General features: G+C 43.9%; 1 protein-coding gene across 1 annotated transcript in view; it reads left to right on the forward strand.

Annotated features, from left to right (window-relative positions):
* Nucleotides 1–14,387, forward strand: part of LOC112217643 (protein enabled homolog) — an 84,758-nt gene extending 70,371 nt beyond the window's left edge. The window contains 11 exon segments of the mRNA XM_042300793.1: nt 291–783; nt 785–1,032; nt 2,864–2,981; nt 2,983–3,178; nt 3,426–3,583; nt 3,819–3,867; nt 4,263–4,317; nt 4,583–4,649; nt 10,549–10,633; nt 11,059–11,116; nt 11,482–14,387. Coding sequence (XP_042156727.1) covers nt 291–783; nt 785–1,032; nt 2,864–2,981; nt 2,983–3,178; nt 3,426–3,583; nt 3,819–3,867; nt 4,263–4,317; nt 4,583–4,649; nt 10,549–10,633; nt 11,059–11,116; nt 11,482–11,519 — 1,565 coding nt within the window. The 3' untranslated portion in view covers nt 11,520–14,387.
* Nucleotides 14,388–15,705: the final 1,318 nt, after the last annotated feature.

The following is a 15,705-nucleotide window of genomic DNA, read 5'->3' on the forward strand; positions in this document are numbered from 1 at the left end:
TCTATGGTTTTCTGCTGCTTCTCTATCCATGCGTACACATTATGACACATTGTCTCTAGAGTCTGCCTCTGGTTTGGTCTAACCCCGTGTACTAATAGTAGCATCTTTTCTGTCAGAGAAAGACATCAAGAAAAAGGAGATTTAGGTCTGCTAGTTACCTGCTTCATTTACCCCTTCTCTATTCTTTCTGTTTTCCCCTTTCTCTCTCTCCTCTTCTGTGTTCTTTCCCTCTTGTGTGGCTGCATGGTGGCTGCTTCTCCCCTCCTGTCCTGTCCATCTGATGTGTGTAGCATTTGAAAGTACCCTCTACACCCCTCCGCCTCCAGAGTACTCCTCCAAGACCTCCTCTACGTCTGTGTCTCCCACCACCCCCAACTACCCTCCACCCACCCCGTCACCCTCCTCTGCAACACCCCCCACCCCACCTCTACGACACTCTGCCTCCCGATTCGCCACCTCACTCGGCTCCGCCTTCCATCCGGTCCTGCCCCACTACGCCACAGTCCCCAGGCGACAGCCTGTCCCTCCCACGCCCCCTGCCCCAGCCCCGGCAACCCCTCCAAGTCAGTGGTGTGGTCAGCAACCAACTTCAGCCCCTGCCTCCCTCGCCCCCGTCATGATCAGTAGCCCGCCGGGCAAGGCCACTGGCCCACGCCCCGTCATCGCCATCCCGGCCCCCAGCCCCCTGTCACAGAAACACCCCTCTCCCTCCCCCAACGGGCCCCATGTTCCCCGCTCCTTCACCTGTCACCATCGGCAACAGCAGCAACCCCACCCCGCCTCCTCCTCCGACCCCACCTCCCCCTCCACCGCTGCCCCCTCTCTCCCTGTCGTCGTCCTGCCAGCAGTCGCCCGTCGTCTCCCACATCGCTCCCCTTGTGTCCTCTCCCTCATCCCAGCCTGCTATTGTCCCTTCTCCTTCCACAGCTCCCCCTGCATCTGCTGACCTCTCTGTAAACCTCTCTGTGCTGGGAGACTCCTGCTCCGTGGCTCCAGAGGCCTCTCAGCCTGCAGACCCTCTGGCCCAGCAGGGTAAGGCCTCAACTCTCTCAGCCTCTCCTCTACCTCCACCTCCGCTCACCCACTAATGGGGTGCCAGGGAGCAGGGGGCTGCCCTAACCAACTGGGCGCCAATACTGGCTGCAGCTCTGACTAGCATGGCTGATGTGGTTTTGGCTGGGTTCTATGTGGCTGTTGAGAATGGTCTGTAGGTGCTTGTCAATCTATGTTGGTCGTGTGTCTGTCTGACTCACCTTGGTCAGAATGCTCATACCATGCATGTCCATGCTGTTGCTTTTATGGTCTTGAGTTGTCTGGTGATCTCTCGTGGGTGTGAATGGAGTCTGGTTGTTGGGCATGGCGTGTATGTTTGTTTGCCCTCTTACAGACAGGGGGTTCTGATCCATCTAGAGATCACTCCAGTCCGGAAGGATCATTGTCTCATTGTTTCTCTTTTGCTTGTTTATTTTCTCACCTCAAATGATTATTTTTCAGCCATTTGTCATGACCTTATTTTGCCATGACTTTTCAACCTCACTTGTCATGTCAGTGTTATTCAAGGATTGTATGCGTGTTACGAACAGTAAGGGACTGACGGGTGGAGAGTTGACTCGTCTGAACAGCTCTTTTATTTCTACTCCCATCCTTGTTCACTTGATTCGTTTTGTTATCATGATGCTACTGTACGTTTCAGGGGATGGGGAGGGTCGCTAATGCAGAGATATTAACAGAAATCTTGGTTATATTTCGATTATGAAATGACTTAATTGGCCAAACTCAGCTGCAGTTTTTTAGAGTGTCACAAGTTATCCAGGGTACGATTAGCGGCTGGAATCAATAATATGTAAATGATCATTTCTCTCTCTGCTGAATAGAAGTATTAGCAGATAAATCACATCTGTGTCCTCTGCATTTGATATGTATCATTCATTTGTTATCCAAGCCACCACTGCACTGTCTGTGTATACTGATAGAGTATTCCTTTATTTACCTATTTGCATGTCAAATGAGGACAAGCTATTTATTATTCTCCCTAAACCTGCCCTCACATTGCTCTGATTACCTTACCAACTTTATTGGAAATAACATTTAATTCAATAGTAGTTCTTTTAAATCTTTCTGAAAACCAATGCAGTTTAAAATGTTCCGATTCACATAATTCTAATACTGCGTTAGCATTAATGATACAATATATTTTTTTGTTGATAAAGGGCCTTATTTTTATGTATTAAAATTCCCCCTTGAGTAACTCTTTAGTAGCGTTTATATGTAGATTCAGTCTGACTATTTCCCCCACTTGGACTGAACCTCATTGACAGGAGCTCAATATGGGCACATTCCACTATGGCTTATTGATCCAATCATCTGTCTGTGTTGAGGAATGATTTCATAATGATGATGATCATAATGATTTTCTACAAGCTAATTATTAGAGTTGATACTTCTCTATGTGGTTCAGTGGTTTCGGGCTGCTCTTATGAAGATATTGACCTAACATAGACCGCTCGAGGTCCTGTTTCCTATGCATTTTTCACTGTGCGTCTGTGTGTACATTTTTTGCCTTGTTTGTGTGGGATGTCTCCATTTGCTTCCATCAAATGGATACATTTAGGCCATAACTCACTAATGTGCATGTTGTATGACAAACAACACGTGGATGTAGCATGTTCATACCGTGTATAAAGTTGACCAATAAATGGTCAAGCCTGATAATGTTAGTATTGATGGTGAGTATAGAATGGGTACTTTAGGAAGCCTGAGTTTTGTGTGTGAGAGAACACCTGACTCTGCTCTTTCTGTCCCAAAGTTTGATAATGACCATTTACTCTTCTTCTTCTTCCCCCCCACACACACACCCAAACAGACACAGCGTTGACTCTTGTGCTACCCACCCCTCCTCCCCCTCCCCCTGCCTCCCGGCTCCACTGTGACCCCCATGGCCGCTGCCCCCCAGCCCCACCAGGCCCTCCTCCCCCTCCCCCTTGCCCCCACACTCACTCCTACCAGCGGCGGGCCTCCTTCCCCACCTGAACCGCCACCTCTCCCCGGTGGCCAGGCCCACCCTCCCCCTCCCCCAGCCCCTCCCCTGCCACCTGGTCTCTTCTCCCCGTCCGAGGACCGCCCCCTGTCCGGGCTGGCTGCTGCCCTCGCTGGAGCCAAGCTGCGTAAAGTGCCAAGGGTGAGAGGCTAACACACACAGAAACACAAACATCTCTACCCTTGCACAGACACAAACTGTTTGTCACATCCCATATCCTCATCCCAGGATAGGGGGCTTATCCAACACCAGTCACAGTGATCATGTAGCCAAACTGTGCTTCACTCCACCATGTACTGTACCCCACCATACCTGACCTCCAGTTATGTGCCTCTGTAACATGGCCTGCCACCACAACACTATCATGTCCTTCTCTCTGTCCCCTCAGAGTGATAGTGGTGGTGATGCCGCAGCTGCTCTGGCTGCAGCCATGGCTGGGGGTTTGGCTGGCTCTGCAGGGGCCAAACCTGGAGGGAACGGCCCTCTGGGTGGAGCACCTGGAGGAGGGGGGCTGATGGAGGAGATGAGCGCCCTGCTGGCCAGGAGGTGACATTACATTACATCCCCATCTACAACATGAGAGGACAATATTGAGGATGGGGGAGGAAATATCACAATAAATCTGTGAATTCCATGAGTGCAATATCATTGCAGACCATGTAGCTGTCGGGTCAGCCAAAACATTATTTAAAGTTAGAAGTTAGATTATTTTTGTTTAGGCATACAGTACAACCTGTTATGAGGTTGGGAATATATCTTAATATTCTGTATTGTTTTTCAGGAGAAGAATTGCAGAGAAGGGATCATCCCCTGAGCCAGAACAGCGAGCTGTGAGTATGACTGACTGACTGACTGACTGACTGGCTGACTGACTGACTGACTGACTGACTGGCTGGCTGACTGGCTGGCTGACGGACTGGCTGACTGACTGACTGACATGTTAAACACTATTAATGCACACACAGTTAGTCCATGCAACTTATTATGTGACTTATAATTTACCCATCTATATTTCAGTAGCCTGGTGTTTCTTTTCCCTCTCCTGGATGTCTTTTGGGCTTCATATGTTTCTCTTTGATGGTCATTTGTGACATCGAAGAGGATCAATGGCTTTCCTTTAGCGGATTATTTACTTAAAAACAGGTCATATATTCACACCTGTTTATCTGAAGCTGCCTGACCTATATCTTCTGACCTTTAAATGCCCTGTGCTTCTCTCCAATAGGATGAGAGCGGCGAGGGCAACACAACTCCCAAAGTGTCAGCCTGTAGTACACCTGGTGAGTATAGTATACAGTACAGGACTGTAGTGGTCAGAGATATATGAAGGACCAGAACAGCAACATGCACCTTCCACATTCAGATCACCAAGATCCTAGTTAGTTTTAGCCAGCAGTTCATGTAGTTGGACAGATCTATTTGTGTCTGTAGTTTAGCTCATATTTTTCAGTCTGTGGTTTGTTTGTATTTTTGTTGTTGTCTCCTGATAGTGGTTCAGTTCTATCAGTGTAATATGTCCAATGCTTTTTTTTGTTTCCTCCTCAGACATGCCCAGAAAACCTTGGGAGAGGACTAACACTATGAATGGTAGCAAATCCCCGGTCATTGGAAGGTAAATACCAGCATTCCATCCCATAAATGGGCTTAGATTTCAACCGTGTGCTTTCATGTGCAAATGTCTATATTACATAGTCACTGAGTCTAAAGCTATAACTGGGTCAAACACGACTACGTCCAAATATCCTCTCCCTATCTGAATCACTGAGCGCCTCAGCATTGCCGCTCATCATCACGTGACTAAAGGAGGAGCACAGATCATAGCATGTCACACTGCTGGGTTCCGACCCCTGGGCTTGCTGGTTTATGACTGGTTAATAACATGACTAAAGAAGGAGCACAGAGCATAGCATGTCACACTGCTGGGGTACGACCCCTGGGCTTGCTGGTTTATGACTGGTTAATAACATGACTAAAACATGCTTGCCGCTAGGCTACCGCTAGCTAGGCTGTCCGTAGCAGTGAGTGTTCCTGGGATGTGTCAATCAAAGCCTACAATTCCAGGTTTAATTGCAGGGATTTAAATGAGAGTTTGTCGACGAGAAAGGGTTCTGGAAATACACTTCTAGTATGTGCAAAACAGAATGCTGCCCTCCCCACAAGTCCTTTTTTGTTTTCATCCTCTGAGAATGTATGATATTTTTTAGATGAACTTCCTTATAAAGAGGCCGGTGTAGCATTTTAGCATATTAGCAGAAAAAGACAATTACCGGATCCTTAGAAAATTCCAAAGCTTTATCAATGTAAAGTTAACTGAAAACAAATCAATGTATCATCAGTAGCTGTTGTTTTTCCAGATTCCCTGGTAGCTATACTCAGTCTGCTGTCTGGAGCCTGTATGTTTGGTGTGGGTTTGATTAGGGAGGGGACCTGGGGTTATAGGACAGCCCTTTTAAAAGCTAGTCTCTCTCTCACAGACTGGGTGTGGGGGGGTGGGGGGGTGTGACTTGTAATTCCCATATCTCTATTTTGCCAACAAAGTAATCACCTGATTGCTAATGAATACTAGGTATAAAAATTGTTTATTGTTTATACATGAAGAACCAATCTAAGTATCTACGAATTCATGTAAACTCTTCCAATTGCTTTGCTTTAGTATACACACATACTCAACACTGACTCTGTGGCTGTGTGCTACTGTATAGTGAGCAAGATAGAGGAGACCCCTCCCAGTGCTGTGAATATTCACATCCGTGCCAACTGTCTCAGAAGAACCCCATAGATAAGGCCACACAGCCCTGCATTCGCAGATGGGCGTAAGTAATTCCTCCCCCATAAACTGGTATTCATATCTGACCTATAGAGGAGGCCAGAGGACCAGAGACCACTACAGCAGACATACAGACGCAAACATACACACACACACACACACACACACACACACACACACACACACACACACACACACACACACACACACTACAGAAAGACAGCTGTTGGGAATCGTAACAAGCTAACATTCTTGTAACCTAACGTTACACCTTTCCTACTCTCTTGGCTTCCACTTTCTCCCTGGCAAGCTGTTGGCTGTTCACGGAATTCATTTCCTCACCGCTTTCACACTCAGAAAGTGTGTCATTGTCTTTAATCATTTCCTGCAGTTGTAGCCCATGGTGATTTTCTTGTTGGCAATGGTTTCCTGTCACAGCTGATCCAGTAGCGGAGATGCATGGCTGTGTGTGGCTGCTGCACTGTTTGTGCATGCTCTAACTATAGCTGCCTTTTTCTGAAGTCTGACACACAACGTCAACCTGATTGTGTTTGAATTGGGCTGAACTACCCAATGTTAGCTGTGTGAACTCATACGGCTGGTGTGTGTAACATGTTTGCTTTGGTCTGGCTTTACCTCAGGCATTAAGCTATTCTACTCGTGATTCCAGTCATAGGACAGTTTTCCAGTTCATTTACTGGTTCACTTTGCCTAAATCGACACTGAACAAAAACATAAACGCAATGTAAAGTGTTGTTCCCATGTTTCATGAGCTGAAATAAAAGATCCCAGAAATGTTCCATATGCACAAAAAGCGTATTTCTCTCAAATTTTGCGCACACATTTTTTGCATCCCTGTTAGGGAGGATGTTATCCTTTGTGAAAGGCCACTCTAAAATGTGAAGTTTTATCACACAACACAATGCCACATACAGTTGAAGTCAGAAGTTTACATACACTTAGGTTGGAGTCATTAAAACTCATTTTTCAACCACTCCACAAATTTCTTGTGAACAAACTGTAGTTTTGGCAAGTCGGTTAGGACATCTACTTTGTGCATGACACAATTAATTTTTCCAACAATTGTTGACAGATTATTTCACTTATCACAATTCCAGTGGGTCAGAAGTTTACATACACAAAGTTGACTGTGCCTTTAAACAGCTTGGAAAATTCCAGAAAATTATGTCATGGCTTTAGAAGCTTCTGATAGGCTAATTGACATACTTTGAGTCAATTGGAGGTGTACCTGTGGATGTATTTCAAGGCCTGCCTTCAATCTCAGTGCCTCTTTGCTTGACATCATGGGAAAATCAAAAGAAATCAGCCAAGACCTCAGAAGAAAATGGTAGACCTCCACAAGTCTGGTTCATCCCTGGGAGCAATTTCCAAACGCCTGAAGGTACCACGTTGATCTGTACAAACAATGGTATGCAAGTATAAACACCATGGGACCTTACAGCCGTCATACTGCTCAGGAAGGAGACGCGTTCTGTCTCCTAGAGATGAACGTACTTTGGTGCGAAAAGGGCAAATCGATCCCAGAACAACAGCAAAGGACATTGTGAAGATGCTGGAGGAAACAGGTACAAATGTATCTATATCCACAGTAAAACGAGTCCTATATCGACATAACCTGTAAAGCCACTCAGCAAGGAAGAAGCCACTGCTCCAAAACCGCCATTAAAAAAGCAAGACTACGGTTTGCAACTGCACGTGGGGACAAAGATTGTACTTTTTGGAGAAATGTCCTCTGGTCTGATGAAACAAAAATAGAACTGTTTGGCCATAATGACCATCTTTACGTTTGGAGGAAAAAGGGTGAGGCTTGCAAGCCCGAAGAACACCACCTCAAACGTGAAACACAGGGGTGGCAGCATCATGTTGTGGGGGTGGCAGCATCATGTTGTGGGGGTGGCAGCATCATGTTGTGGGGGTGGCAGCAACATGTTGTGGGGGTGGCAGCAACATGTTGTGGGGGTGGCAGCAACATGTTGTGGGGGTGGCAGCAACATGTTGTGGGGGTGGCACCATCATGTTGTGGGGGTGGCACCATCATGCTGTGGGGATGCTTTGCTGCAGGAGGGACTGGTGCACTTCACAAAATAGATGGCATCATGAGGAAGCACAATTATGTGGATATATTGAAACAACATCTGAAGACATCAGTCAGGAAGTTAAAGCTTGGTCGCAAATGGGTCTTCCAAATGGACAATGACCCCAAGCATACATCCAAAGTTGTGGCAAAATGTCTTAAGGATAACAAAGTCAAGGTATTGGAGTGGCCATCACAAAGCCCTGACCTCAATCCTATAGAACATTTGTGGGCAGAACTGAAAAAGTGTGTGCGAGCAAGGAGGCCTACAAACCTGACTCAGTTACACCAGCTCTGTCAGGAGGAATGAGCCACAATTCACCCAACTTATTGTGGGAAGCTTGTGGAAGGCTACCCGAAACGTTTGACCCATGTTAAACAATTTAAAGGCAATGCTACTAAATACTAATTGAGTGTATGTAAACTTCTGACCCACTGGGAATGTGATGAAAGAAATAAAAACTGAAATAAATAATTCACCCTACTATTATTCTGACATTTCACATTCTTAAAATAAAGTGGTGATCCTAACTGACCTAAGACAGGGATTTTTACTAGGATTAAATGTCAGGAATGGTGAAAAACTGAGTTTCAATTTATTTGGCTAAGGTGTATGTAAACTTCCGACTATAACTGTATGTTTCAAGTTTTGAGAATTTTACAATTACGTCCAGCTGGCCTCACAACCGCAGACCACGTGTATGGCGTTGTGTGGGTGAGCGGTTTGCTGATGTCAACGTTGTGAACAGAGAGCCCCATGGTGGTGGTGGGGTTATGGTATGGGCAAGCATAAGCTACGTATAACGAACTCAATTGCATTTCATTAGCTGCAATTTGAATGCACAGAGATACTGTGACGAGATCCTGAGGCCCATTGTTGTGCCATTCATCCGCCGCCATCACCTCATGTTTCAGCATGGTAATGCACGGCCCCATGTCACAAGGATCTGTACACAATTCCTAGATGCTGAAAATGTCCCAGTTCTTCCATGACCTGCATACTCACCAGACATGTCACCCGTTGTGCATGTTTGGGATGCTCTGGATCGATGTGTACGACAGCGTGTTCCACTTCCTGCCAATATCCAGCAACTTCACACAGTCAGGAGTGGGACAACATTCCACAGGCCACAATCAACAGCATGATAAAATCTATACAAAGGAGTTGTCACGCTGCATGAGGCAAATGCTGGTCACAGCAGATACTGACTAGTTTTCTGATCCACACCCCTAAAATTATTTTAAGGTATCTGTGACCAACATATGTGTATCTGTATTCCTAGTCATGTGAAATCCATAGATTAGGGCCTAATGAATCAATTTCAATTGACTGATTTCCTTATATGAACTGTAACTCAGTAAAATCTTTGAAATTGTTGCATGTTGCGTAATTTACAGTGCATTAGGAAAGTATTCAGACCCCTTGACTTTTTCCACATTTTTTTACGTTACAGCCTTATTCTAAAATTTATTAAATTTGGGGGGTTTTCCTCATCAATCTACACACAATACTCCATAATGTATGAATAAAAAAATTAAATAGCACATTTCCATAAGTATTCAGACCCTCAGTACTTTGTTGAAGCACCTTTGGCAGAAAATACAGCCTACAAGCTTGGCACACCTGTATTTGAGGGAGTTTCTCCCATTCTTCTCTGCAGATCTTCTCAAGCTCTGTCAGGTTGAATGAGGAGAGTCGCTGCACGGCTATTTTAAGGTCTCTCCGGAGATGTTTGATCGGTTTCACTCATGGATATTCAGAGACTTCTCCCGAAGCCACTCCTGCATTGTCTTGGCTGTGTGCTTAGGGTCGTTGTCCTGTTGGAAGGTGAACCTTCGCCCCAGTCTGTGGTCCTGAGCACTTTGGAGCAGGTTTTCATCAAGGATCTGTCTGCTCTGTTCGTCTTTCCCTTGATCCTGACTAGTCTCCCAGTCCCTGCCACTGAAAAACATCCCCACAGCATGATGCAGCCACCACCATGCTTCACCGTAGGGATGGTGCCAGGTTTCCTCCAGACGTGACGATTGGCATTCAGGCCAGAGAGTTCAATCTCGGTTTCATTTGACCAGAGAATCTTTTGTTCAGTATAGATTCAGTTTGCGCAGAGCATAATGATACACAAACTAACAAATCAAGTTCATGAAAGGACCTTATACTGAATGTGGGCAAAGGGTTAGGTACCCTGTCAAATGCGCTCAGCTGTTTTCAACTAGTGTAGTTATCAATTTTGACACATGGATATGAAAACGATTATTGTACATTATTCTCTACCTTGCCAGATTTGTAGATCAATTTCCCAATACTGAATTTTAAAGAATGAATGTTGGAGTATGATGACAATTTTCTCTGTGTGTTAAATTCTTTAACTTCCTATGTTTCTTGCTGTGTTTTGAAATCAAACTGTCAATTTGAATGAATTTCTTTCAAGTTGTTTACGTTTGTAAGTTGCAAAAAAATGCTTATGTAACTTTTTTTTTTAAAGTGATTGAAGTGTGATGAGTGAATGCAGAATGTAGAGGGGAATAACCCAGCCACAGTAGATACTTTTCTGTCTGGTTTTCCTCCAAGAGTGACTTCTGGACTCCCCCTCAACTACAGCCCCAATTTAGGTATACTACTGTAACTTTTTCTGTTTATCTCGTCTACAGACCGAAGTCCACAACCACACCGACTGGATCCCTAAGTGCCAACGGGGTGCCAACAGAAGGTCTCGACTACGACAGATTGAAACAGGTATTCAGAGGACAGACTTGCTATTTGCTGGCAGAACAGTGGAGCTATAGTATTTTACACAGCATACTACAGAGCCCTGAGAGGGTGTGCCCAATGACTGTGTCCCATGCTGGGGCAATCCCTCCCTCCTCCCCTATGAATGAGCCTGTTAGATAAGTGCAGATTCTCCTTATACCCTCCCTATCTGTGCCCACAGCAGCAGCCTCAGTCAGAGACAGAGGAGTAACACAGAGTGGTAACACTATGGGCTTACTAACACTCATTCAGCTCTCTGGGACAGTATCTCTCACTGATGCTAATGTCACTGTTCCGTCCCTCTGCTTTGGTGCAAGTTTCAATCCATTTCACAAGTTCAAAGTGCCTGTTTGAAACAAAGTGCTTTGTTTTTCCACTGTCTCTAATTGTCTTTGCAACCTTATTTTCAGGACATTCTGGATGAGATGAGGAAGGAGTTGTCGAAGCTGAAAGAGGAACTTATTGATGGTAACTGATTGCTTGAGCAACCTGATGCACATACAGAGGGCGCTTTATATTTGTCCTGTTCCACTGCATGTACAAGTGGGTAACCTGTACGAGTGTGAGGTGTGAATTGGAAACGTGTTTTCTGCATGTCCCAACCCCCCATATGACGCCCTCGGAGAGTGGGGTCACGGCCAGGGCTTCTGCCGCGTAATAGGTGACAGGGCGTGAAATAAGTTCCTCAAAGCACAGGAAGATCTTGCGTTCAGTTGAGGCCCACTGTACCTTTGTCATCAGAGAATTAGCATTGCACCATTCACGCCACTGCATATCACACCAAAGACAACACAAAATACCATATAACTGACATGTTGTTTGTCTGTCCACAGCCATCAGGGAGGAGCTGGGAAAGCCGAACACGGCGTAGAAGGATCTCACCTGCCTGTGCATTACATCCATTACCGGACATCTGCGACAGGTCAACTTCAGATAGGACAATCTTATAAAGAACCGAAAAAGGAAAACAAAAAAAGTCTAAAAAGGTAGCGACGATAACAATAATAACCGTATTAATACAGAAGACAGTGTTTTGTCGGCAGAACAGCGTCACACACAGCTGGGGACGAGGGAGAGCGGGAGGCCGAGGGAGAGCGGGAGGCGTGTAGCATGGGAAGCACTGCTGGCGTCCATCTTGTGAAGCCTGGCCGTTCCTGCCATTTTCCCGCAGCCTCACCTGGAGGACAGGACACAGTCTTAAAAGAGGAGTGACTGTCATTATGCAAAGATTTCTCCCTTTGTCGATAACACAAGAAAACAAGGAAAATCAACAAATAAAAAACAAACTAATATTGAACTGTATACTGTACTAACCATTGAAGTGTGAGAAATCAAACAGACAGCATTTACACTAAGAATTGGAACAGTTAGCGTGCAATTGTGATTTCATAGTGAAAAGACACATTTAGTGGGTGAGTGTGAAGTTTGGAGGCAGGAGGATAAGGGAAGTAGTACTCAGTTCCCCATAGGGCCATAGGAGGGAGCCTCTGGGTGTGGATGAAGGACTGACTGATGGACTTGGTATAGTCTACTGCTGCAGGACTCTGTAAAGCTAGTCTTCCTCAAATACTATTTTAACCTGAATATGTACAGATGAAGAAAAAACGATATCTAGAAGTCTTTCAATCATGTCTGTTTTAATGTAAACTATGGCCATATCAAGTAGCTTAATCAACTCTTTACATGATGGTCTGTCTCTTGGTCTGTTTGGCTTAGTATCTGAATATCATTATCTTCTTTTTTCTATAACGAGCTACTGTTCTGCATTTCTGTGTGTTGCAGGCTGATGAGACAGTCACAAAGGGTATGCCTTTCGAAATGTAGCTCTTTACCAAACAACCTCTGTCAATTAGTGATGGTTAATAATGCTAAAATCACCATGACCAGATCTGGAGATGGAGCTATTTGAAATCTCTGTACTGTTATTATGAGCTGAACTTTTTTCTCTCTCTCCCTCGCAATTTCTGGACAATTTTTGGTGCATGTAAGGTTTTGTACGGTGAGGGTCGTGAGGCTGCCATGAAATTGAACTATTGTCCATTGGTTTATAAGCAATAAGTGTAGCATCTGGGTTGAATTTCCCCCACATTATTCCTTTTAAATGTTTGTGTTCTTTTAACTCCATTCTGAACACCTGTTAATGATGTGACTGTGTGACAGTATCTCCTCCTTACCACTATATCCACCTCCTCCATAGATTCTAACTGTGTGAAACAGATGGGTTGAGAAGAGATGGTTGAACAGACCCTCCCTGTTTATAGCCATTTATGTACTGAATTTACTGAGGAATGCCATTATTTTTTCAATTCATGGTATTTTGTTTTTGGGATTCAAGGCTACTGTATCTTTTAATTGATATTGCAGCTAAATTCTATATTCTATTTTTTTTGTTGCTGCATTTGAAAGAACTAGTACTGAAGAAGGGCGTGAGGGACACCCCAGAAATAGGTTTGTCTGCATGATGTATCCATGGACATGCTTGTGCCATTAGGTTAAGTGTTTCACTTGCGCTTAATGATGATTTATTTTTATTTTTTGAATGCCTTTATTTCCTCCCCTATAATTTGAAGTTCTGATAATGGCCCACCTTGTTTGACTCATTTGGTCATAGGAATGGCAAAAACTTTTTATTGAAAAAAAAAAATGAAAAAAAAAAGTACAGTACAGTGCCGAGTTCGCGTTCCTAATAATCTCGATGTACAATCAACTGAGAGAAACCAAGTCAACCTGAGACTGGTGTGAAAGAAAGAACTGTCTTCAATGTAAAACTCTATTGCTTCTATTCTCTTGATTTGCTGGTAAGGGGATCGACTTTGATCAGGGTTATGTCATGGCAACAGCTGAGGTATGGTGGTGAGCATTATTCAAAACACTCCCCTTGTGTGTATTTTGCTCAAACACAACTCATTTAATTCTCTCTGGATCAAAGCATAGGAAGGTTTGCACACGAGTGTTTACAGCATCGATTGCACTTTATAAACCCATCGAAATTCATGATACTATGATGAACCTGCTTACAAGATGCAGCCATCGCCAAGAGTGTGACTATCGCACCAAAGGTTTCAGCTACAATCTCCTCCTACGCACGTCACGCTCTACTGAGTCGCCTTTTGTTTCATCATTGTCAAGAGAAGGATACATATCTATATATCGATTTCTTTGGATTGAGTAGTGAAACGTTCTGATCAAGGATCATTCGTATCTACGGATAATTCTGTTTGTAATCTTCATGGTTTGTGCCTTGTTCTGAATTTGCATTTAATATGTAAAAGATTTAAAGACCAGTAATAATACTAGGAACTGTCAAAATCTTCTTCTTTTTTTTGCATCCTGGTATAGTTATTTTAAAGGGAGAATAATATCCGTTTCAAAGTACAGACATGGTGTATTTTCCTCATGCCATTTGTATGTTGCAGAGCGGTTTAGGTTCTTGGCGCTTGGAAATCTGAAAATAAATATATCCTCTAAATTGAAAACATTTGATATCAAATTGTTGATTTTTGACCCCAAACTCAGATTTTGCCATCTACTGAGGGAACTGAAGCTGGTGGACATAATAAAAAACATGCGGGAGAAATTAAACTGAATGTCTCTGAAATTAATTTATCAGCTTCCTTTATTTTTTATTTTATTCAAATTGTACCATACCATTCTCATGTTAATTACAATTTTCTTACATGCTAACATTGTTTTGTTTGAGCGAGTAAAATAAAAAATTGCAATACATGATCAAAAAGTACATTTGGATTGTGTGGTGTTAAATGAACATTGTTTCAATAACTTATTCCTACCACTTTTTCATCTGGATAATTCTCTCCTGTGGGACAGAATATGATGCACAGGATCTCTGAGACTGATCTAAAGACTTGTGCTGCATCAGCAGTTTCTCTGAATTCTTCCCGGCCTTTGAAAATAACCTGTTTAGATCTGCACCAAAGAGAATGTGTGGGAGAGCATACCTGCTTTATATGCAGGGCATTCATCAAATATTAAAAAGCTTGATAACGATGATTCAGCAGAAATACTGAAATTGAGCTTCGGTGAGCACCTTGGACTCTTCTTGTCACATGGTTATTATCAGCCTTGTTTTACTCTTCGTTTCAGTGTTGAATACTTTGCAGATGTTGAGTATAGAGGTCATTACTGTATAGGGATTGTCATAAGACTGAACCAGCATTACATTCAGTCTGACATGGTAGTCACTCCCTTGCCACTTGTTCCTTGAGTAGGTCTAGGGAATTTTCAGCAGGCCTACTCCAATCACATCGGCCCTTACATCACTATTTCACACACCATTAACAGAAACAGTTTCTGTCTGAGCCCGAGCCCATCACAATTGCTAAGCGCAACCAGTTATCTGCATCTGGTCTTGCTGCTTCTTTTCACATGGGTGACAAGATCTCACAGTGGGAGTCTACTACTGTGTGCTGTTGTTTTCAACATAATGAACAGTATAAAGACACTTCCTGGAGGAGGGCTGAGAAGTCTCATTTGAGGTTTTGGTGTTGCAGCTGGAGTAGAGCGAATGCTCTGCAAGGGCGGAAACTGCTGTAAAAAAGGAAGACCCTAAGCGGCTGCTTGGCTTCATGAACTCAGAGGGAGAGAGAGGGCTGAGAACGCTGTAATTGGGCAGTAGAGATTATTTTTTTTTAAATCTAAATCTTTACGTAGTCATGAATTGTGAATGATTTGACACCTCTGCTCAGTTGTTTTCACTCTCCATGCAATCATTGCTTTTGATGCACAAGATAATGTTTCATGCAGTGGTGGGAAAAGTCCCCAATTGTCATACTTGAGTAAAAGTAAAGATACCTTAATAGAAAATGACTCAAGTAAAAGTGAAAGTCACCCAGTAAAATACTACATGAGTAAAAGTAAAAAAATATTTGGTTTTAAATATACTTAAGTATCAAAAGTAGAGGGCCTCCCGAGTGACACAGTGGTCTAAGGCACTGCATTGCAGTGTTAGAGGCGTCACTAAAGACCCAGGCTGTGTCACAACCGGCTGTGATCACGTGTCCCATAGGGCGGTGCACAATTGGCCCAGCGTCGTCCGG

The sequence above is a fragment of the Oncorhynchus tshawytscha genome, linkage group LG18 (genome assembly GCF_018296145.1).
Source record: "Oncorhynchus tshawytscha isolate Ot180627B linkage group LG18, Otsh_v2.0, whole genome shotgun sequence".
NCBI lineage: Eukaryota > Metazoa > Chordata > Actinopteri > Salmoniformes > Salmonidae > Oncorhynchus > Oncorhynchus tshawytscha.